Source organism: Didymosphaeria variabile (genome assembly GCF_027946475.1).
Source record: "Didymosphaeria variabile strain IMI 356815 chromosome Unknown scaffold_4, whole genome shotgun sequence".
NCBI lineage: Eukaryota > Fungi > Ascomycota > Dothideomycetes > Pleosporales > Didymosphaeriaceae > Didymosphaeria > Didymosphaeria variabile.
The window spans coordinates 1,459,759-1,482,890 of NW_026611623.1; the positions used below are offsets into that span (position 1 = coordinate 1,459,759).

General features: G+C 52.6%; 9 protein-coding genes across 9 annotated transcripts; 5 read left to right on the top strand and 4 right to left on the bottom strand.

The window, feature by feature from the left end:
- Positions 1-355: 355 nt before the first annotated feature.
- SDT1 (putative suppressor of disruption of TFIIS) lies at positions 356-1,217 on the top strand (the record flags this gene model as incomplete). Its single annotated transcript, XM_056214155.1, has 3 exons — positions 356-410; positions 559-984; positions 1,033-1,217. 3 exons carry the CDS (start codon positions 356-358, stop codon positions 1,215-1,217), a joined length of 666 nt encoding a protein of 221 aa, XP_056071422.1.
- Positions 1,218-1,581: 364 nt separating this feature from the next.
- N0V89_005379 (uncharacterized protein) lies at positions 1,582-2,568 on the top strand (the record flags this gene model as incomplete). The annotated part of the gene is made up of 2 exons (XM_056214156.1): positions 1,582-1,824; positions 2,083-2,568. 2 exons carry the CDS (start codon positions 1,582-1,584, stop codon positions 2,566-2,568), a joined length of 729 nt encoding a protein of 242 aa, XP_056071423.1.
- An 8,017-nt stretch (positions 2,569-10,585) lies between these two features.
- Positions 10,586-11,244, bottom strand: N0V89_005380 (uncharacterized protein; the record flags this gene model as incomplete). The annotated part of the gene is made up of 2 exons (XM_056214157.1): positions 10,586-11,070; positions 11,130-11,244. 2 exons carry the CDS (start codon positions 11,242-11,244, stop codon positions 10,586-10,588), a joined length of 600 nt encoding a protein of 199 aa, XP_056071424.1.
- Positions 11,245-12,984: 1,740 nt separating this feature from the next.
- N0V89_005381 (uncharacterized protein) lies at positions 12,985-14,325 on the top strand (the record flags this gene model as incomplete). Its single annotated transcript, XM_056214158.1, has 1 exon — positions 12,985-14,325. One exon carries the CDS (start codon positions 12,985-12,987, stop codon positions 14,323-14,325), a length of 1,341 nt encoding a protein of 446 aa, XP_056071425.1.
- Positions 14,326-14,936: 611 nt separating this feature from the next.
- N0V89_005382 (uncharacterized protein) lies at positions 14,937-15,454 on the top strand (the record flags this gene model as incomplete). The annotated part of the gene is made up of 4 exons (XM_056214159.1): positions 14,937-14,942; positions 14,990-15,179; positions 15,222-15,354; positions 15,418-15,454. 4 exons carry the CDS (start codon positions 14,937-14,939, stop codon positions 15,452-15,454), a joined length of 366 nt encoding a protein of 121 aa, XP_056071426.1.
- Positions 15,455-15,789: 335 nt separating this feature from the next.
- On the bottom strand, positions 15,790-16,671 carry N0V89_005383 (uncharacterized protein; the record flags this gene model as incomplete). The annotated part of the gene is made up of 3 exons (XM_056214160.1): positions 15,790-15,864; positions 15,914-16,316; positions 16,373-16,671. The coding sequence occupies 3 exons, from the start codon at positions 16,669-16,671 to the stop codon at positions 15,790-15,792; spliced, it is 777 nt and encodes a 258-aa protein (XP_056071427.1).
- Positions 16,672-17,491: 820 nt separating this feature from the next.
- N0V89_005384 (uncharacterized protein) lies at positions 17,492-19,132 on the bottom strand (the record flags this gene model as incomplete). Its single annotated transcript, XM_056214161.1, has 1 exon — positions 17,492-19,132. The coding sequence occupies one exon, from the start codon at positions 19,130-19,132 to the stop codon at positions 17,492-17,494; it is 1,641 nt and encodes a 546-aa protein (XP_056071428.1).
- A 115-nt stretch (positions 19,133-19,247) lies between these two features.
- Positions 19,248-20,666, bottom strand: N0V89_005385 (uncharacterized protein; the record flags this gene model as incomplete). Its single annotated transcript, XM_056214162.1, has 3 exons — positions 19,248-19,254; positions 19,332-20,293; positions 20,352-20,666. 3 exons carry the CDS (start codon positions 20,664-20,666, stop codon positions 19,248-19,250), a joined length of 1,284 nt encoding a protein of 427 aa, XP_056071429.1.
- An 874-nt stretch (positions 20,667-21,540) lies between these two features.
- N0V89_005386 (uncharacterized protein) lies at positions 21,541-23,054 on the top strand (the record flags this gene model as incomplete). The annotated part of the gene is made up of 2 exons (XM_056214163.1): positions 21,541-21,743; positions 21,800-23,054. 2 exons carry the CDS (start codon positions 21,541-21,543, stop codon positions 23,052-23,054), a joined length of 1,458 nt encoding a protein of 485 aa, XP_056071430.1.
- Positions 23,055-23,132: the final 78 nt, after the last annotated feature.

The window sequence follows — 23,132 nt, forward strand, 5'->3', positions numbered from 1 at the left end:
TCTCGACCTGCGATATTGCCGTCTCAAAGAGCAAATAGAAACCTTCGCCCCAAGAAAAGTCTTGACGTATCACAGGGAACCTGAATGTTCACCTGCAAGCACACTATTGGCTCACCTATAAGAGTCATCCCACGCATCGTACACACCTCAAGATATTCAACGTCTATATCCAAAACTCATCATTGGGTTCCTAAATCTTCTAAGAAGATGGCGCAACAGGAGAAACCAGTCTTCTTCTTCGATATAGACAATTGTGTATGTTACGGCACCTTCCAAACTCTGACTTTGTAGTACTAATTCATCGAGCAGCTCTATCCTAAGAGTACGTATCGTCGCGCTTATTGGATCTGTCTTAATGGCTCACCCACAAATAGGCTACAAGGTGCAACATCTAATGTCAGACCTTATAGGTAAGATTCTTTGATCTCGTTGATTACGATGCGACAGCTGCTCCAAGCTAGCGTCTCCGTTCGGGACGGTCTTGTAATTCCACTGTCGACTCAGCTTTCTTCTTATATAGTACCTCCGTTTGGTTCTGTTAGAAGCTCACACAGACAGATAAATACTTCCAAGATCATCTAGCACTATCACAAGAAGAAGCAAATGATCTGCACCTCAAGTACTACCGCGAGTATGGCCTTGCCATCGAAGGTCTTGTCCGCCATCACAAGGTCGATGCTTTGGAGTACAATGCTAAGGTAGACGATGCGCTACCTTTAGAGGACATCATCAAGCCCAACCCGAAATTACGGCAGCTTCTCGAAGACATCGACAGGAGCAAGGTCAGGTTGTGGCTGTTCACGAATGCATACATCACCCACGGCAAGCGGGTGGTGAAATTGCTAGGGGTCGATGATCTGTTCGAGGGCATCACCTACTGCGACTATGCGTCCGAGAAATTCTACTGCAAACCGCACGTGGAGATGTACGATAAAGCGATGGCTCAAGCGGGTGTGACGTCAAATGACAACTGTTACTTTGTCGGTACGTATATCTCGAGTGTACCGTATGAGGCTGACTAAGATGTCCTAGACGACTCATACATCAACACAAGAGCCGCACAAGAACGGGGCTGGCACACAGCACATCTCCTCGATCCAGAGGACCCTGAACCATCCGCGCGTGCTGCGAAGCACCAGATCAGGAGCCTAGAGGAGTTGCGTACCATCTTTCCCCACCTATTCAAAAGCAAGTCGGCGGCAAATGGGTCCATATAGGCAACCTCGTCCATCGAGTTTGATGATTCGATCTATTACCATAGGTATACAGCATATAGAAGAAGAGTAGTGTATAAATCCACATCCATCTTAAACGTCTGCATAAACAAGCTAGTAGTCGTTGGGAGGTACCTGACCTTGAAGACCTATACTCATAGATACACAATATGTTCTCTGCACTTCTTGGAGATATCCGCTGAATGGGGGAGCTGTGACTAACCCCACGTTTCTTGGCGTTGGTGGGAGGGTGTGTTATCGATAAGTCAACATCAGCCTACGATCGTGTTGACCTCCCGAACTGCTGCAACGTCTTGTTGCACTCTATGAAATGACGTCCTCTTCAACGCCTACATACTTCCAAACCATGTCGCCCGCACCTACCAATACTGCCTCGGCTCCGCAGCCGTCAGCCCTCCCACCTTCTTCCGACACGTCGAACCTACCCCATCGCGAGAACACGGTATCGGATGCCACTTCAGCGCCCAAAGTGAAACCAGCCCGGAAGCCTCTTCTCCGCCTGGAGCTCCGTGATCTGTCCGACGACGGCACGCGTGCCTTCCTCCGCCTTCTGCATGCCTCCACTGCCCTCGAAACCGCCATAGATGCCGTCCTCATGCATCTATACACCGGTCTGAAGACGCACTGTATACCTCCTACGCGTTCAATTACCCTAGTTCTACGCTCCATGGCAAGTCTCCCGGGTACGAAGTGGATGTGTTCTTCCAGTAATGCGAAGAAAGACCTCTTGTCTATATATTGAAGACACAAACAAAGCGTCTTTTCTTCGCTTATCTAAGACACAAGCAAATGTATTATCCAAACATCTTTAAGGCATACACTGACTTTGTGCCTTCGGGTTTGGCAGAATGGCGTCGCCTACACTACCGGTCGCGACATTGACGAGGACCACAAGGAGATTCACCTCAGCACCGACTACATCAATCACGTCCCGGAAAGCAGACAGAAAGAAGAAATACAAGGTGTAATTGTGCACGAGATGGTACACTGCTGGCAACACAACGCACTAGGTACAGCTCCAGGCGGCTTGATCGAAGGCATCGCAGACTGGGTGCGCCTGAAAGCTGGATTTGCGCCTCCACATTGGAAGAGAACCGCCGATGGTGACTGGGACGCGGGTTACGAACGGACGGGCTTCTTCCTGGAGTGGCTAGAAGCTGCTCATGGTGTGGATGTTGTCCGCAAGATCAATGAAGGACTGAGGGGCTGCAAGTACGATCCCGATAGACTATGGCACACGTGTTGTGGCAAGAGTGTCGAGAATCTATGGGATGGATACAAATCCAGCCTCGGAGATGGAGATTCAAAGCAATCCCCGGCTGAGTCTACTTAGAGTGCGGGAAACCAGAGGAGCACAGCGTGAGTGTAGCTGTCCGCTAACAAATGAATGCTCGCCGTGGGCTATGGATTTTGGATGGGGAAGAAGTCCAGCGCCTGATGAGTGTGAAAAGAAACATTCCATGTCAAACGATATGGCAATCCGCCGTTCGCTAAATATCACTCTAAACGAACCAAGGCCAAGTACAAGGGGTCAGATCATCCCAGGACTCGGAAAACAATGCTTTGAAATGGTCGGCGAGCAGACGCAAACGGAAATCCTTCGGTACTTCTTGTGGAGAAGAGGCGTACTCTTTGGGGCTGTGCTGTCCGCTTCATCACCGCGCTTATCCGCTTTCAGACCGTCGCGGTCATCAACTGCTAGCATACCAACTGCACTCTCAGTGCAGCAACTCAAGATGGCGGTCCGACCGCGAGTACTTCGTCACTCTGTCAGCTTCGTAAAGATGACGCAGGATCTGTTTGAAGCCAGGCCACGCGCGATAGATTGGTGCTTGGGGCGGCTGTTCTATGCAAAGAACTCTGAAGATGCCGTGCAGGCGTACAGGGGTCATGCATTACCAGGCTTCTTCAGGGAAATCTCCAGTCTTGGGGTTCCTGGACATAATAACGGTTCCTATAGTTGACAGGGTTTCAGTAACGCTGCGTGAATATTACCAATACCAACGGTGGCAGTGCAACGCAAGCAACCACCAATTCGCCTCGCGCAGTATTGGATCACGGAGTCACATCGTCCAAAATCGTTCATACCACTTTCCAAGTTGGAAGGCAAATACTCGTACAACCTGAAGCAGGCACTGCCGCTGTTTGTCCTTTCCCACCAGAGCGTTCCATGATTAGATACCGTAGATGCAGCCTTTCAGGGTAATGGGTCTACCCTTCGACGTCCTTTCTATTGACAGTAGGAAGTACTCTGTCTCATGAACGCTTTTAGCTGCTACAAGCGTACGGTCTCCGTTGCGGCCATCTAGCACAGACACTTTCTGAATGATCTGCTCGCTGATGCTCAAATTGACTGTGCGGTCTACGGCCAGTTTCAACTCCAGACAACAGTGACTTAGCTCGTACATTAGCTAACGTCAGGTCCAATCGACGCCACTTCCACAAGCATGCGTCTAATCCACACCAAGTTAATCATCTATCCCCGGGACCTCCACAGTGGTCACGCATTGGGTCGACACCCCAGTATCCTACGCGGCAGGCACACCCTACATGCCTTGCGAGGCACCCACGAAGGCACCGACTGTTCTGGACCCTGCGTGACCCTGTCGCTACACCCTGCTACGCAACCCCAAGTTCCGTAGGTACGGTCCGCGGGCGATGCCTCTACGGACCGCTTCCCTGTGTCAGCACTACAATAGAGCTTAAACTTTACCGTTCCGGATCTAGGGCCGGCGGAGACTTACATATACACACTACTCTGCATCCCGACTCTATATATCGGTAGTTGATCATCATACACGGATCATGTGTTCGACCAGTCATCTGGGGGCTGCCATGGTGACTGCCTTTATATTATTACACATAAGCACCAGCACTTCTTCCAAACTTTCCCCAAATGGGAACTTTGGCGTAGACATGCAGAACCTCTGTAGGTTCGTGGGGGCGTACTTGCTCGCGTACAATTGCATGTCAATGCACGAGGACATCGCCAAAAGAAGCCCCCGCATCCGAACCACTCTCCGCGCGCAACCCCGACCCCCAACCCAGATCTCAGACGACATAAGAGCTTAGGTGAGAGCAGGACAGTGCGAGCAGGGTCCGGGAACCGCCTTTAGACCCGGGAATTGAGTCTGACTGTGATAATGCCCGTGAGCGAATACGCTCGACCTCGCGTACTCTACGCCTGTCTTGTCGTGGAGGACCTTCCAACTTCAAACGTGCACCAGAGTGAATGCAGGGATGTTCTTGCAGTAACGTGCTACCTGTCGAGTCACCGCACCTCTATACACTAAGCGTGCTCATGAGTGCATTTCTGCCTTGCAGGATTGTGTCGTTCGTGCGTGCTTGCGCGTGCCTCTGCGTAACCGCCAAGTCACAGAAGTGCGTGCAGGAAGATTCCTTGGGGAAGGAAGAGGCATAGAAAGCTTGAAGCACGTGTCGCGGCACGGGAAGCAAAAGGATTTGAGCATCCGCGATCCACTCGACGTCATTGGTGCCGACGGTCTTACATAAGAGCTCGGAGGCATCGATCCTAGATCAATCTACCTAGGTAGTGTGCTTGGGCATGCATGACCTCGGCTGCTATACGTTGAAGACTCTCCAGGTGGATCATGGCTGCTGCCCGCCGAAGGGCGTGGGCGGTAGCCTTGCGATCGGCGCAAGTCCTCGGTACGGTGGAATTACTGCGTGGTGGAATCGCCGATAGTTTCATCAAGCGTGAAGTGGAGGTCGTGGTGCATGACATCTCTCCACACGAGAAAATCAATATCACCTGAACTATTGCCAGCCCTATTGCCTCATACATCGTGACTTTCTAAAGATATACTTCGTCTATCCAGATAGACACATGGCAGCCGAAGCTACACGTTGTGACGGGCATCAAAATTCTAATTATACGCCTCTCGATAGTCTAGAAAACTTCCATCCGCCCCGCTAGCGTAATCGATAGCGACCCGCATCCCTGTGCGCTACGCCTCTTGCGGTGTAGTCCGCTACTCTTTGAGTAAAGCCCGCCCCGCTCCTACCGTTGGACGTCAAGAAGCATGCCCTTCACGACCACCTGGCCATCTCGTATACGGCAGCCACCAAAATCTCCGTTTGGGAGGAAACGCTCAACGTGCAGTAGTGAGCACGTCAAAGTCAGACCATAAGCCCAATATTCCCCGTAGAAGCAATATCCATTTCCCAGTGAAAGTGACCGCATACATACTCGGCGAGTCAGCCTTACCACGCCCCCCATGAGCACAAGACTCGGGCGGGCTGAAAGACTCCGGAGGTGGTACCTAGCACCCACAGCAGTGCTGGACGTCGCTAGAAGGTAGAGCGTTGGGTACGCCATGTGCGTTCCCACATGGATCGCACCAGGATGCTCATGCCGTCGCGGGTACCGCCTCCATGTTCGTGTATTGACTGCCTAAGCGCGTTAGCAGCGACCCATTAGCCGCGCATCAAGCTTTCGTTCCGAATACCTTTTAGGGAGAACTTGCGAGCAGAATCCCTGCCAACGGTCCGAAACCCTGCCCAGCAGCCGAAGTCGCTATCCATGCGCGTCTTCTCATCCCTGCGCCTGAGAATTGTGGAAATACCAGCGGAGAATGACATGATAGGGTGGCGGGTCCTGATCTTCGACACGCTCCGCGAGTGGATTTGTCCCCCATACGCAGGGAGCAAGGCTATTGGATGGAGGGCGCAATGGGATTTTCCGCTGGCCGGAACAGCCTGCTATTCTCGTTCGCTGGGCACGGCACCGCGATGAGCTGGCCGATGGAGACCGCCGAGAGCTGACCGTCACGTTCATGCCACGGTTCGGCCGGATGCTGTTGGCGACCAAGAAGCGGTCAATCCTGCCGACTGCGCACGCTGTGAACAGCCTCAAGAGTGGTTACGCAACAGCTACCTTCGCAGGCTCGCAATTGGGCCGCGCTGCAGTGTGCGTGCGATCCGCCCATCCGCCTGTTGCTCAACAAGGCAAGTGGAAATACAGTTCGCGCATACGAGGCAGACTTGAGAGAATATTGAACGTGATATATGTCATATAGTTTACAGCGTGGTGGGCGGTGCCCGATCCCTCGGATCAGACGAACGGTTGAGGCGTCTGATCTTGCTCAAGATACAGTTGGGACGAGTCGATCGCTAGCGAGCCGTCGAGGAGGCTACGTGCGTAGATCGTCGAGAAAATCGTATGAGGTTTGTGCCCGGCGAAACACTACCGCATCCCGCGGGTAACGGAGTCTGACTGTAGCGGCTTGCGGGTGTCCTCACCCATGGTTCGAGGAAGGCTCTTGTGAGGTGGATTACTGGGATAGAACTGCATGCCAGCGTGCTATGCATCGGCGGTGCAGTCACCGATGTAGTGGTAGCGAGCAGGGCTTGCCCCGGCAGGCTTCCAAAACGGGCTTACCCTTCTCGGCGCCTGTCAAATGCCAAACTTCGTTGTCAAGCATGGGAATGTAGAAAGTGAACTGGTTTGTCAATTATTGAATTCGACATGTTTCGTATCTAGCGAAAAATAGACTGTAGTGATTTTCCGCATTCCGACGGATAAGGGATCGTCTATGCCACTTACAGTGGGTATCGTATCGTTTCTCTTGAGCTTCATGATGCACAGCCTCAACGCTAACGAAATCCATCAGCAACCCCATATTAATATTGGTAAGGAGGATCACGCCGCATCTCGTATCTCATGAATTCAGCCATAGCCTGCGGATCCTGGTATGACGGCGAAGCGGTGCTCGAAATGGGCGAGCTCGTGGGTCCTCGCGCCACATGCCCAGCATAGTTCATCGTCGGATTGAGCATCGAAGGCGTGGCGCCGTAGTGATCGTAAGGTGAAAGCGAAGCGTGGTCCGGAACGCCGGTATATACATGCGGTGATGCTAATGCCATCATTGGTGAATGCGTGTTCATGGAAGTCGTGGCCCATGGATCCCACTGTGATCCTTGACTAACATTCACAGTCAGGGGTTGATGGCTGTGGGGGTAATTGGAGGCTGTAGAAGTAATAACGTTAAACGATTCTTGTGACGTCCAACCAGAGTAAGTGCCGTCCGTTGGCCAAGAGTGCTGTGTTTCAGGGGTAGAGACCTGGGTCATGGTATGCGCTGGTAGCAGATCCTCGTATGCGCTCGAACCGTAAGACATATCGTCGTCATCTGTGGCTGAGTATGTGCTCGGTTCGGGTGTGCCCGCGGGCTGAGGTAGTGTGATGCCTTGATTCTGATATCGGCGAACGAGAACAGTGTAGCTGAAAAACATTAGATTTTTCGAATTGCGAAGAGCTACACATACCGATTCTTGATGCAGTTCTTGGACCGTCCTTGAAAATGATGCCGTTGAATGTCTTTCCAGTGTCGACCAAGTTTATGGACTGCATCGACGAGGACCTTGTCCTAGGTTCGAGTATCAGCCAGCTGTGGACTATAGGCAAACAATTGCCCTTGTGGATTTACAGGATTCTTACATCTGCATCTCGCCATTCACTACGATCAAGATCTGGGTCGAGCGACTGCTGCCATCTTTTTGCACATTCTGATCTCCGGTTAGAATGTCCCTCCTGTGTGAGCCACTCAACTCACGGTCTGCGCTTCTTGATCCGACTACGTTGGCTACCAATGTCCATCTGAAGGCTAGTCAGCGCATGCAGCATTGACTGGGTGGGCAATTCACCTTTGACCGTACTGCTCGACTCCCCTCGAAAGTTGAACATCTTCGCTCTTTGACCATTGTCCCTTTTTCAGGCCTCCAGCTACCGAGTTATGCCATCTTTTTCTGCAGTCTTTGTTCGTTCTGCCGGGCAGTTTCGCTGCGATACGACACCTAATGAGATTAGTGGCGAAGTTGTGCGGGATTCTGGTACTACCCACCAGTCTTTGACTTCGCCTTCAACCACTGCAGATGTGTCAGCCATGTGTTTGGATATGTTGAATGTGGATATGACGTCAATTTGGCTTTGTCAAACATTGTTGCCATTCGAATAGTCTTAAACATTCCAGTGCACGCGCGTTAAGCCGTGGGCTTGAAATCGCGCGTGCGGCAAGGGAAGATAATGACCGCGCTGTAGGAAAATAGAGCGACATACTTTGGGTCTCAACTTCCTCCTTCAACCTTTGGTCTTCTGCTACTGTCCATTTGCGAGGTAGCCGACCGCTAGACCTTGCCGAGGACGATAACATGCTGAAGTTCGAACAGGGAGCGCTTTTCCAATCGGCGAAGTTGTCTGATCGAGGGATGTGTTCGCTACAAAGGTGTCGATAATCGTATCGTTTCTGCAAACGGTGGTGTAAACTGTACGACTACGAAGGCAAGAAGAAGAGCCGACGAGAAGTAGATGAATAGCGCGAGGATGGATGAGAGCGAGTGTGGATGTGTAACGAGCGTGAGTTGGGTCAAGTGTGAAGACTGTAAGAGGATGGCAGGACAGGGAAGCTTTAAGGACTAGACTAAATCCATTCCGGGGTCAATGGTTGTGTAGGCTGCCGGAGTCAGGTCGATAGCTGCAGAGGTGTAGGATTGCACTGATCAAGTGAGCGACAAGACTGCCTTGACCCGACTGTTTCAATTAGTGGCCTATCATTGGGCTCACTAGAACTGGCCCAGTCGGCCGCACCTGCATATTGCTCAAGTAGGCGAAGGGACTGTGCGCATGCATTGAGGCTTTGCACTGTGCGGTAATAGCGGTTGGTAAGGCTAGGACCCTGCAACGGTGGCCAGCTCGCGCACCCATGAGGGATCCCCAAGCGGCAAGCCCTCTGTGCGCTTCCATGGTAGGGCTGCATGGTCTATACACCGCTAGATGTCGGACCTTCTTGAGCTTAGCACGGCTCTATACATGATAAGCTTATTGCTCCGTTTCGTCCTCAGCTTCTCGGTTATACAGGGTTTGTGACTGACAAATGGCCTCATTGGCTGGTGCACCATGTTTGATAATCGTAGCAGTCGTTTCGCCCCCATATTGCGGGAGGTTTCCGCCTAGTCGCTGCAAGGGATCGGTCGTTGAAATGACGCCCAGCCGAAAAGTCAAAACAGACGACTACACCACACAGATGTTGCCCACCAGTGTTGGTTGCTGCACGCATTTCGAAATGCCAGAGAGCGGTGGAGAGACTGTCGGCTGGACTTGCCCCTGCCGGCCGAGATAGTACCGAGACGATGCAACGTGACTAGCGGCAGTGGGTGGAAAATAGATCGTTGAGATCATAGCGTTCAGCTCTCCAGTCCATGCCTCGGTTGGACCGCTAAATTCGGTGGTCTGAAACCACTCTGCCAAACTATACTGCAACGTCATGTCGGGCGACTGTTTTCTTTTCGCAGAGGCATCGCAGCTTGCAACATCAATCCAATAGTGCTCAGCCAGCCGCACGGCCATCGTGGGCTATTGGGACTTCATCGAGCTGGAGCAGTCGCCGACGTCATGGCGATGCGCTGAATGTTTGGCACGCTGGCTTGCAGCGGTGAGGGAAAAAACCAAAGGCTGAGGGCGCAAAGCTGAAGAGCGAATCACGTCGAGAAGGTGAGGGTGAAGTGGTCGGGGGTCAAACAATCAGATTGGACATCTATACTCTTGGGTTCACCGTCAAATGGAAGGGTTGACCGGTGTGCAACTGCACAAAAAGACAGCGACAACTGCGCAACTGCTTTTCTAGGGCTCGGCGCAGTGACTTTGGCTCTTGACAGAGAAATCACGGTATGCATACAATGGCGGAAGAGCTGAATTATAGGTCAGGCCGGTACATCCTACGATTCTATTACCCGCATGGCGACCAGAGGTTGACAAAAAGCATTGCTACTTTAGAAGGTACAGACCCCACCGCCGTTCGTCGCATATGCCGAGATGCTTTCCGTCGTTGTGTAACAGACCACGCCTCTTACAGACCGCTTTGATATGATACATTCATCTATCAAGCATCTGTCACCGCGCATAAGAGGTGCCCGAAATCACACACGTCGTTCCATCGCCGTTCAGACTTACGGGGGTGGCATGCAATTGCATGGCATAGCCTCGAACACGGCGTTTGCATGCATCACGCAGATGATCAAGATCCTGAATGGCCCCAGGATGACAGTCACTGCTCGCGTAGCTCGGGAAATCAAGGTCCTCATGGTCGCATCGCTGCCAGCGGCCTCATGCACAGGTCCAGGTTCAGTGACCGGATTTTTGTGCTTGGCATACCCCCGGATTACGTATCCCACACGAGTCCATGGTCCGCAGACTCACTACAGCGCCTGTTCACCAAAGTCGCAGCGATGGTTTATTTTAAGAAAGGTGGCGCGCAATCGTATAGTTGGTGGATCATGGCATGGTACTGCAGTATCGTTGTACGATTAGTCAAACGACGGGCTCGAGGATTCGTTCAAGGCTTTCCGACCAGGCGTCGTGCTTTTTCAAGCAGGACAGTGCTCTCGCGACCGAGCTTCCTCTGACCATTGGGACCACCATGCCGCGCCTTGGCCATGGTCTTACGGAACCGCTCCCTCTCTGCGAGTTTTCTTGCGCGCTCTTTCTCCGCCTCCTCGCGCGCTTTCTGCTGAGCTGCTGCCTTCTCTCTCTTCTGCCGCCCAAGCTCTGCCTCTCTCTCGAACGGCTGAGGTCGCGGTCGCCTGTTTCTCCGCGGTCCCGACGTGTTCTCTGGTTCGGGTTCGGGAGATTTTTCCTCCAGCATCTTGACGCGGTCCGGATGGGGCTCCAGACTGGGTTCGGGAACCTCTGCAGCAGGCTCCTCCTCGCTGTTCTCATAATAGGCGGGGTTCTGGGTGGGAGCGTCGTCTCGCGCTTTCAATTTTGCGTAATCCTTCTTCAATTTTGCTTTGTGGATGAGACCTTTCTTGATCTTTTGCACTGCGCGGTCACTGTCAGCCAAGTCGATTGGGGCATTGCACGCCACGGGTCATGCCAACCTTTGCGCCTGTGGGTGCCGTCGGGAAGATTGGCAGGCCCCACGGAAAAGCCCTTGTTGGGTTTCTTGGCCTGCCTGCCTCCGTCCGCATCGTCGTGCGGCCGTTTGGGAGCCATGTTGCCAATGGCGTTGTGAATGTGTCTGGCTGTGCAGCGCCAGGAAAGTTTCTGCCGAGGCGTGAATGCTTGGCGCGGCGCAAGGAAGTTGGTGGGGCCACGACGGGAGGGCCTCGCTGGCTGTCGTGACTCAAGCCGTACCTTCCGTGCACGCAAACGCACTCAACCGGCTGCGTTCTGCCGGCCAGCAGTGGCAATCAATGCGAAGTCAGTTGTCACTCCTGCATCGTGTGACCAGCAAGGTGCAGGAGCCCAAGCCCGATCTTGTCTGCGGCGCTTGTGTTGCTTTGTCGTCAGGCGTGCTTAGCCTTCGTCGAGCGTCATCGTCGTCCCGGCTGCCGTCTCCGCATCCTTCCTACAGAGAGCCTCCACGCTTGTACTCACACCTCAAAACCCGGCATACGCTGCAACACCGTTTGTGAAGCTGCGGGTGGAGCCAGCGCACCACTTATTTGCGCAGAGACTGCCTGTCGCTCCCTCCTGCCAGCACCTGATCCAAGTCCCCGCCAACCGGCGTCTCAAGCCTCACGCTCACCGTACCTGCTCCATATACCTCCTCCTCGCCTCTGGGCCCGATTCCACCCTTCTCCGATCCCATGTTGCTGTGCACAGGAGCTCGTCGGAACCATGCCGATATTTCATGAACCAGACGAACACAAGCCGCAACGACCGGCCGCTCAGGCGTCGTCGTCATTGCATCACGTTGAAAGAGCGTGGAAACCGGGCAATGGCTCCGAGAGAACACGCCTGGGTTGCATAAGCCCTGGACCTTCTGCCCCTTCTGTTTCCAGCCCAGATGTCGAAGCTGCTTCTCCGACTCATCTGCGTAACCCGTCTCTGCTCGATCGTGTTGAGTTGATAGAACGTTTGAAAAGAGTGAATAGCCCGCCCTGGCAGCATTTGAGTCCTGGCAGGCTTGCAGCTACTGACTTCATCCCTCAGGATGGCCACCGTGACAGTATCGCCGAATCTCGACCAACCTCGCAGGATCGACCCAAGACACCGCTCCTTTCGCCTGTTCGCTACAAAACCTCTCGTCCCTGCACGCCCGACCCGCTCCGAGACAACGCTTCAGCAGGCCTGGAGATAGAACGGCCACGATCCGCTTTACACTCGGGAGATTTCAGGGAGGAGAAGGAACGTCGGAACGGGCAGGACCGAGTATCTTCTACGATACTACTTGCTACATCACCGGTGGTTCCATGGCATCTCTCGTTCCCGGCAGCTGGGCGGCCTCCAAGCTGTGCGGAGTCTCCACCAGCCTTCGACCAAGCCTCGAGCTATGAGCCACGCTCCGTTTCCCGTGCACGAGCGATCTCTCAATCGTCATTGTCGTCGTTTGCTTTCTTGCCACCAACGAGCCCACTTGTGCAGCAATCCAACAATACTGATCTCGACTTTTCCTCACGACCTGGCTCGCGACAGTCGTCAAGGAGCCCAGAGCGAAGCAATAGACGTCACACTTTCTCTCCCCGGTCGTTCAGAGCCTTTCACTCCAGCGAGATAGCAGCATCCACTTCGAATACCCCAGCAGCTCGCCATATCAGAAAGGCGACGGCGATGCCTTATCAGGCACACCAGCCGAGGCGATCACTAACCTCTCTGAATCAATTCCAACCGCACTCGAGCCCTCAAACACCATTATCACGGTCGCACAGGCCATCCTTTTCATCCGAAGCATCGCCACTGCATCACGCGCCGATGGTGGGCTCGTACGAAGAATCAATACTTCGCGGAAGAATGTCCACGACGCCATCAAGGCCACTCAATTTCATCGCCAAAATCGGGGTTCTGGGTAGGGGTCAGTGCAGGTCCAACTTGAAATGTCCGCCTCACGTAGCCGTGCCGTTTCCTGCCGTTTTCTATAGCTACAGCACTGGCAATGGACGCATCTCCAATGACTCTCCTAGCCCTTATGTGGGCCTCGTAGACCTGGAAAATTCGATATCTGCTCCGGATGAATCTACTGAAGCGAGTAGACGCAAACGACGCCACACTGTTCCAGATCCAGGCTATGATGAACTTGACACCCGGATAGAGAATGATGAGGATCTGAATTATAGATCCACCAAAGACCTTCGACGCAAAGAGAAAAAGAAAAGGAGGTCGACGTCGCCCAAAGCTCCACCAGGAGGCAGCTATCGCATCCCGCAACAAGGCCAGCTCCAGATTGTCATCAAGAACCCCAACAAGACCGCCGTCAAACTCTTCCTAGTTCCATACGATCTTTCCGACATGGAGCCAGGCCAGAAGACCTTTATTCGCCAGCGCAGCTATTCGGCAGGTCCAATTATAGACATGCCACTCTCTTCTCGCAAGAACCTGGGTACAGATTGTCCAGAGGCTTCTTTGAGCAATTCCGACGATCCTAACGATCGACCGATCTTGCGCTATTTGATTCACTTGCATATATGTTGTCCATCCAAAGGTCGCTTTTACCTCTACAAAACCATCCGTGTTGTATTTGCCAACCGTGTACCGGACGGCAAGGAGAGGCTCCGCAATGAGGTTCAGATGCCAGAGCCCCGGTACAACGTGTACAAACCAACAAGAGATTCCCTGGCATCCCAGGTGCCTTCGTCTGCTGCAGCGCAGCTTGCGTCCGACAAAGCACTACGTCGGGCTAGTGCTGGACTGTCATTGTCACAACATGCCTACGCCAAGGCAGGCGGTACTGCATCGAGACACTGTCCGCATCTTCCTCCACCAGCCGTGAAGTTTACAGGCGGCCCTTCTCCTAACGCAGATCTTAGCTCTCCCATGCCTGATATGGGGCCGATCCCATTTAATTTGACCCGCATTCCTTCAATACCATCTCGGCCGGTGTCTCGAGAGCTCATGGATGTTGACGGGGCGAGCTCCTTCAGACCGCGGAATCGATGCGCTTCGCCGACTGCTTTAGGATCTTCGAACCCTGCCAATGACAACACAGCTTTCGAAAAGCTGAACAGGGGCGACGTAGGCTACGGAGGCAACGCATTCTGCGGCGTCGGAGCTTCACCTATGTCTCCCGGCGCCGGACTGCTAGCTAGACGACTTCGAGGGCTCGATGTTGAGCCAGATGATGACTTCATTTCCTAGACTATATCATGACCATACCCCACTCCGGCTTCTCTTGATCAGGCGTATATAAGCTGCTATTTTTTTTTGGAACATAATACCCGTGGCGTTTCCTCTCCATACGAATGTGTCATGGTACGGTAGCATTTTCCAGGTATAGGTCTGGTTTTGTATATACCCACTACTCGATGTTGGTTCAGTAGCTGTACCAGTATTACGTACACAGATATCGACATTTTGCATAGATATATTGTGAGCAATGACTTGGTCACAAGATATGTGGGGAGCCAGCGAATCGTCACGACCGGATAAGACGACTTGCACTTGCCAAAGTCGCCAAGTGAGTTAATAGCGCCCTCTTGAAACTCTTGTTCTTCATGGGTAGGTCAGAGGACGGCTTTTGCAATGATCCATGGACCGACGCTCGGTCCAAGAACGTCCACCCGATACCGAGAATTCGAGGTTATCTTTTAGGCATCCAAACGTGATTCACGAAAGCACGTGGTAGCGCGTCGCCGGCCTGTCGCGCGCCCGTCGCAATTCGTTGGCTGCAACAACCCCGCGCAATCCCTAATTGGTCTGGAGGGGTGCAACACCAACACCACCCAACATATAATCCCCGATAGCCCAGTATGAATGTGCACAGAAAAATCTTCGATTCTTGAATCCTTTGTTTGTCACCTAGACCGATCCAAAGACATCCACCATGCTCGACCACTTCACCTTCAACGTCCCGACCGCCCGGTACGACGAGATTGTGAACTGGTACCTCGCGGCCCTCGCCCCGCTCAACTACACAAAGCAGTTCGACTTCCCCGGCCGGGCATGTGGTCTCGGTCCTGATAAGTCTCAAGTGTCCTTCTGGATCGGCGCAAGTGAGGAGGCATCAGCGTGTGGATTTCATCTTGCTTTTACAGGGAAGGACCACGAGACGGTGGATGCGTTCTACGAGGCTGCGATGGAGGCGGGGGGAAAGGAAAATGGGAAGCCCGGACCGAGGGAGATGTATGGGCCGCATTATTATGGGGCTTTTGTGTTGGATCCGCTTGGGTGAGTTAGTGGGGAGGGTGAGCGGAGAGGAGTAGTGCTAATGCTAATGCTAATGGGCGATAGGAATAATATCGAGGTTGTGGATAAGACGGCACATTGAGCGTGGGCAAAGGAGTGGATGGGTGTTTATCGGGTGATGGGTCGAGGAGTTATGCGTATGGACATGAGGTTGTTTCGGTTGTTGCGGAGTAACATGGAGATGACGGCATGGGAAAGATTGTGAAGAGGCGTTGTGGTGTATGCGGTTGGCTAAGAGTGGATATGTACCGATGCGTATGTTTATAAGCTGGGAACGGTTGTAATATCATCTGCTTCTTGCATCATATGCTTAGCATCCAATATTACGAGTCCTGTTTCGTCTTCTAATGTTGCACCAACTACTTTCTCCTCGACTCGCCCGGGAAATTCGTCTTCGCTGATCGCTTCGCAGCCCTATCAAACTAAGCTTGCCATCCAGCTCGCCGCCTGACCCGCCATGCCGTTATTTCCATACACAAAGTGCGGAGGAAGCTAACCCCTTTAGCAGAATTTCCTATAATTGTTCATTAGGTCGACTTACCACTAGCCACCTCCTCACATTTCCCTTAGCAACATCAAGCAGGAAATACTTTGACACGCCAAAGAAGCCACTGAGTATGCTCACAGGTACCGAGGCTGCAGCTTTCAATTGGGCGGAATTCGTTGCGACATCCTTTAGTAGCGAGAGATTGTCGTATACCGTGGCTTTCCACTCTGAGATACTGTCCGGCAAATCAATTCCGGAGAGCGCGCTTTCTGTGCACAGAAGATCCGGAGACGCATTATCCTCGTTGCAGTACGACTTGAAGGACAGACCAGCCGGAACAGTTGAAGGCTCGTCCATCAGCGCATTCTCATCTCCAAAAGTAGCGAGGCCTTTGAGTTGCTTGCGAGCTGCGTCATTGACACGATTAACGCATTTGTGCGCGCAGAGAGCACCTTGACTTTATCACCGCGTCGTCAGTCCATTTAGTCTACATCGAGGAAGAAGCATACGTACCTCCACCCCGACAAAAAGATATTGGCTTCGGGGCACTTCTCAACGTACGCGTCCACCGTCCTCGCACACGCATCACCACAGCTCTCGCTCCCGCCTTCTTTGACGTAGTCTTCGAGGTTAGCGGGGTAGTCTTCTGCATTGACGCCTTGGACGTGGACGTCACCGTTAAAGGCGGAGAGTAAACTGTCTTTGAGGAAAGGGCCCACCCATACACCCATGTTCCCAGAGTCGAATGTACCACGGCCGAAGACTACAGCGTTGGAGGCGCAAGTGGCGCTGCCGGCGATGACGGCGTCCATGTCAGTGGAGGTGTCGGACGCATCGCGGCGGAGGGGAGTTGAAAGGGTGAGAGAGGGAAGGAGGATGAATGGAAGGAGGGACTTCATAGCGGTGATATTATATAGAACGAATGAAGAAACTGGAAGGAAAATACAATAAGAGATAAAATAGAGAATGCAAGCTAAAGATCAGAGACGTGGTTGGGCGTGTCAGTACGCAAGGCGAACGCAACAGTTTTATCGCGCAGTTTCCTTCCATATACCACTCCATGCTCAAATCTCCGAACGTCTCTTAGACGTTCAAACCGCTTACACCGGAACTTGACCTATCCCTGAACACCTTCCTCTGTACAAGACTTCGCCACAATTCGAACGCGCCAAACGAGCTTTGGTGGCTGTGAAAGTCGGCTTTTGACCTGATCTGTCGAATCGACGCTCCTAAAGGATACACTTGCGGACAATTTCTGTTGTGAAACGTCGGAATGAGGTAGGCGGGTGAGCGTTTTGGGGTCCGGAGATGGGTGTCGGGGGCGAAGGAGTTAGCGTGGTCCGCTTACTTCGTAGGGAAGGACATGGCGAGCCTCATCACGTGGACCATCTGGTCACATTGGTTCAACAAATGACTACCAGACGATGCAGTAGTCAGCAAGGTGGATTTGAGAGATATCCAGTTGGTCAGTTGCGCAATCGTGTGCGTAAAGCACTATGACAAGCGCAACGAAATCTTGTGTCCTGGGTTGGTTCTCGGCCAAGAGAGGAAACCAGGACGAGAGTTTTACCCAGCATCTTGTGTTGTTTAAATCTCATAGGACACTGCTATCGCTCAGTCCACCACAGCACTTCAGTATCCCACCTTTGAATTCTCCGGTGGCCCCAAATAACTATCCTTCACACCGCCCAAATCCACGACAAGCCTATGGATCACAGTGCCCGGTTCCAGTAGCCATACCTTGAGCTTATGTGCCCCCTTATCAACCTTACCCAGGTCAATCTTAACAACTCTAGCGCCGTTGATCACGCTCTCGCTCCACCCTGAAGGCATACTTCCTAGCGTGCTACTCGGCACAGGACTTGAAGTTGTCGCTGTCCCCTCGTCCAACGAGACTGCGAACTTCAAGGGAGAAGATGGATTTACATTGAAAGATGGCGGGAGGTAAGCGATGACTTTTGCGCTGGAAGCTGAGGTAAAAGAGTAAAATGCGTAGACGGCACTGGGCCCTGTGGCGGTGGTTTGAGTTCCAGCAGTGACGGGGAGGAGGGTGAGACCGGAATGCGTGCGGCCATAATTTGGTATTGCCTCGAGAGACGCACCAGAAGATGAAGGGGTACGGTCCGTGAAATGTGCCATCTCCATTGCCACGGCGCCATTGGACTCTACGTAGCCTTTGAATCCTGCTGGGGTGGCGACATTGTTCAGTGGCAGCGTGAGTTTGACAGCTGTCCCAGACTTAGGCGTTATCGTGATGCTGGAGGTACTGCTGCCGTTTGGGGCCGATACCCAGTCTACAGAGATCGTAGCCCGGATGGTTGACGTGCCGGATGGGTAGCTGATGGTGCCTTGAGAGGGAGAAACGCTGAGGTAGGGAGAAGAGGGCGTGATAGTGAAATCTACACTTCCGGCGCCCCGGGCGTAGATGTCTATTGTGCGGTTTTCGGGCGTGTAAGGGTCGAGAGCGAGGAGAGGTGGCGTAGACTCAGGGGCGGCAGTTGTGCTACCTTGGACGGAGACTCCCATTAGACCCGAAGAAGGCGCCGTTGTACCAATAGTAGACACGGATGGCATAGTGTTCGAGCTGGGGTCCTGCCTAAGTGATGTGTTAATGCACTTATTGAGAAAGAAACCGAAGAAAAGCATAGCATACCAATTGTTGTAGCCAAAGTGTATCTGATCCATCATATGGTTCCATTTTCCATTTAGCAATCCATGATATCTCTTCTGGATCACACTATCTTGAGCGTACGCCGCTTTCACGTCCGCGGCAAGCTCATTCGCACTCATACGCTTCTGTGCTGCATATGCCTTATTCCTCTCAGCATTGATGTACACTTGCTGCACGACTCGTCCTGCCATGACTGGATGTAGCACCATCTCGAAAAATGAGATCTGAGTGGTGGAGTCAAGCTGGTCGTATAGGGCCTGCGTTTTGTTCTGCAGATCCTCCCACTCATGTAACACGTTTTCCGCTTCGTCGTAGTTGCTCGTGGAATAGAGAAACGGAGACATGTTCAGCAATTCGTACTTCCTCCGTATAATGAGCTTCCCATATGTAGCCATGACCTCTGCCGTGCCTTGCGCAACAGTCTCGCTAAACTCACGTGTCGCCCACAGTAGAAGCCATCTATCGGTACTTTCGGGCGTCATAAACTTGTTGATGTCGTACGCCATGTCCAGGAAATGGGAAATTGGGATTTCCAGAGGCTTCAGATCGCCAACGTTTGCGATCCAGATCTGCGTCGCGTTCTTCTGGTGCGCAAGATGCATCTGCTGCCATGTCTTCGAGAGCTGAATTGTGTTGATCTATTTATAATTTCGTGGTGACTCTTGCGAGGAAACGGCTAGAGGCATATAGGATGAAAGTAGGAATGAAATAAGTGATCTATTTCCTATAATACATAGTAGGTTTAAATACCTAACATAATAATAAATAACAAACTCATACAAGATCAGATGAGAACTATACAACAGCGACCCAACATAGTCGAGATGAAAGTACACACCCGCATTACCGATCCTGTTTGCTTCGCTCGGAATAGGCAGGCGTTGGATGTTTCCGCTATTGTCGTCACTCCAGAGAATAGTGATATCTTCTGGTACCTTCATCCCAGCCTGGTAGTAGCCCCCGACCTCCTTGTACACGCACCACATTTGCGGCACAGCATTTAGACTGGACACGCCAAGCGTGCTCTTTAAGATGCTTTGTTGCGCTGTGAATACGTCGACCAGGGACTTCGCGTCCAGGGTCGGGCTCCCAGTGTCGCCATCACCGCGCATACCTAACGTCCAGACCACCTCCCAGTTCTTACTTCGTGTTGCCCCATCTTGCATGTACTTCTTCAGATTGTTTTGGTTGCTCTTCCAATCCCAAGGCTTGACTTTCTCTTTATCTGCGCGAGCCATTGGCTCTGTATGGCTCGTACCCATCACGATGCCCATCTCCTCTGCTAGTGGTCCGTTCTTACTGTCATCTACGTGGAATTTCGAGGCCCACATGGCTGGCCAGAAGTAGTTTGCGCGCAAACGCAGCAGAAGCTCGAATACCTTTGCATGAAATTGGCTGTTGTACACTCCGCCGTAATTGGATTTCACCCAGTTTGTGAGTGCAGGCTGTTCATCATTGATAAAGAGACCTCTGTATTTAATAGATGGTGGACCTTGAGTTTTCGTCCCTGGAAGTGCGTAGAGAGCAGGGTGTTTCTTCGGGGGAACGTCTGCCCACCAATACCAGGGTGACACACCAATCTGCTCGGAGACGTCGTAGATGGCGTATATGGTGCCGCGTTTGTCACTTCCAGCGAGGATCAAAGCTCGATCGACGCCTTCTACTGGCTTCTCTACCAGAGCGGAAGAGAAAGACTCCCATTTCCCTTTGATGTTGGAGGCATCGAATTTTCCAGCTGATACCAGGCTGTCGATAATAGGGGACTTCCCAATTGTACCTAATCATTCAACGCATGTTAGTAGAGCTTGATAAAATGGCCACAGTCGAGCCGTACAAGGTGGATGGAACCCGCGTACCCGCAATTATGACTACCGCACCTGAGAGCCCTGAAGTGCTTGAGACGACCTTCCCCTTCGTTCCAGTCACAAGGCCGAAGTCATTCGCAAGATCGTTGCCTGCACGTGTCACACCTGCCCAATCTTTGCTGTCGATGACTATAGTCGGTGCTTGACCAGTCCCACCAAGTTTGAGCACACCTTCCGTTTCAGAAAAGGCGATACTTGCCGGTTGTCCGATCGCTATGGTGGTGCCGCTGAGAAAGAAGCAGAGCAACGTAATTAGTGTGATGAACTCCATGATGGGATAGGATCCAGGCGCGCGATACCATGAGCAAACGCAATAGCTTTCTCATCTTGTATGTGCACCTATAGACCCCACATCGAGCTGTTGTGGTGCTGGTCGTACCGAGCAATATGGCACAGAACCGGCAAATGTGGTCGTATTTGGAAGTCGCATCGTTAGCATTGGCTGAATGGAACAGCATTTGCCACGGGATTATATTAATGCTTCGCTTCTTGTGCTTTTAAGGCCGGGCTTGGTGTGAGGTAGATAGAGCAGCACATTCTGCATGGGATGTAGGGATGGGTACTTGGTAGCGAGCTGCATTTTAGACTGCTTCCCAATTCCATAAGATAGATGAAGTAGTCTCATGCTCATGCAACAATCTTCCACGAACCATAATGGGTCTGATGTTCGATCTTGACTATATCGATGCCGTTCTGGACGCCTTTTCTTGCTTCCTTTTTGGGTACAAGATTGGGCGCTTTAAATGCCTCGTGGGACTAAAAGACGGCCTCATCAGAGAGCCAAAATAATGACATAACATTAGGGGCCTGGGATTTAGGAGAGGATTTTGGATCGTCGTGTGGAGAGAAAAAGCAAGCTGCACGTTAACGTGTGACCAAATGGACTCGAAGGCCGAGGCCGAGCTTGGGCCTTCTCTGACGACACACCGCTCTCGCGTACCGTAGTGGACGTTCACCCCACGATCCACTGTCCGCGTTACCCACCATTGCGCCCCACGATGAGATGATCTCTTCATGTTCAGACACCATGAGACGATAGAACACACATGTTAGCATTGTTCGTGCCTACATACAAGTCCAGTTGGACACGCCTGCAATAGCATCCGAAAGTCTCTGGTAGAGCAGAGCCTGGGGAGCCGAGCACCATGGCACAAATACAGCGCCCGCTTGTGATACAATCGCAGTTCGTTCGTCAATTCTGTCCGCAGAATGTCCGCCGACATGGTGTTTTGCTGTTCTCAAGGAGCCGGCAGCAACGCCAACTATCGACGGCCACTGTAACGGACCACGACATCTCGCGGCTCGCAAGCCTCCCATTACACCCGCTCACCCTTGCCGATCTTGTAAAGTTAGTACACCCATGCATCTTCTTGAGCTCCTCCCTGACACTGTCCGCGTATGCAGACATGGCCGGCCACCCCTCACAACCCCACAACTCCTCACCTCCGCAAACTTTACGCTTTCGATATTGCCGGCCCGTCTCGCGCATCGCATCCAATCGCTGAGGAATCTGCCCTTTATCGTTGTTTCCAACCCGCACATATCCAAGATACACTCGAATTACATCCACAGTCTCTCAACCCTCCTACCATGGGCAGAGCACGAGATCACAACGCTAGAAGATGAAGTCAAGTTTACAGAGGTCATGGCGGACCTCGTCAACACGCACAGTAACACCATCAGTATATTGGCCCGCGGTTTTCTCGAAGCGCGGAAATACATATCTCCTAAAGACGTCACGCGGTTCCTGGACGAGCATTTGCGGGCGCGGATAGGCACAAGGCTGATCGCGGAACAGCATCTCGCCTTGCATTTCTCGTCGCAGCCGCACGCCGAGATCATGCACGAGAGCTCCGACAGCGAGGGCTGGAATGGCGTCATTGACACTAAGCTCAGACCTGCAAAGATCGTGGAGCATTGCGGAAACGTCGTTGGAGAGATCTGCGAGCTCAAATATGGCGTTCGTCCGCATGTCATCATCAACGGAGAACCCGGTTACACATTCGCGCACGTCCCGGTGCACCTGGAGTACATTATCACAGAGCTTCTTAAAAACGCGTTCCGCGCCACGGTGGAAAGCGGTAAGGAGAAAGAGCCGATCGAGGTCACCATTGCGCCTCTGCCAGAGGAGTTGCCCGAGGGCAGGGACGCCGATGGCGTGGATGTCCGGCCACAAGTCAAGAATGTCGACCAGGGAACCACGGATGTAGCGAGCAACCGTTGGACTGGCAAAACGCCTACCGCACCCTCGTCCTCCCAGATCCTGCCCCTCGCGCATAGCACACCAGGCGTCACAATACGTATTCGCGATCGAGGTGGTGGGATTGCGCCCGAGACGCTACCGCATATCTGGGACTACAGCTTTACGACCTTCAACGATGATAAGGCGTCTTCGACACTGTCGGGAAGGAGTAGCAATATGGATGCTTTGAGCGCTATATCGGGCCCTGGTGGCGACGGCGCCAACAGTCTTGCGGGACTGGGATATGGGTTACCGCTGGGGAGGGCATATGCAGAGTACTTCGGTGGTGGGATAGCGATCCAGAGTCTCTGGGGGTGGGGCACGGATGTGTATTTGAGCCTCAGGGGAGTGGGCAAAGTGGAAGAAGAAAGCTGGTCCTATAGATCTACGAAGAAAACCGGTGCTGGGGCGGAATAGAACAGGAACACACCCGGAAAATGTAATATATACAACATGCGACGCAGAGAGTGGACCGCCAATCGTCAATGACTGCAC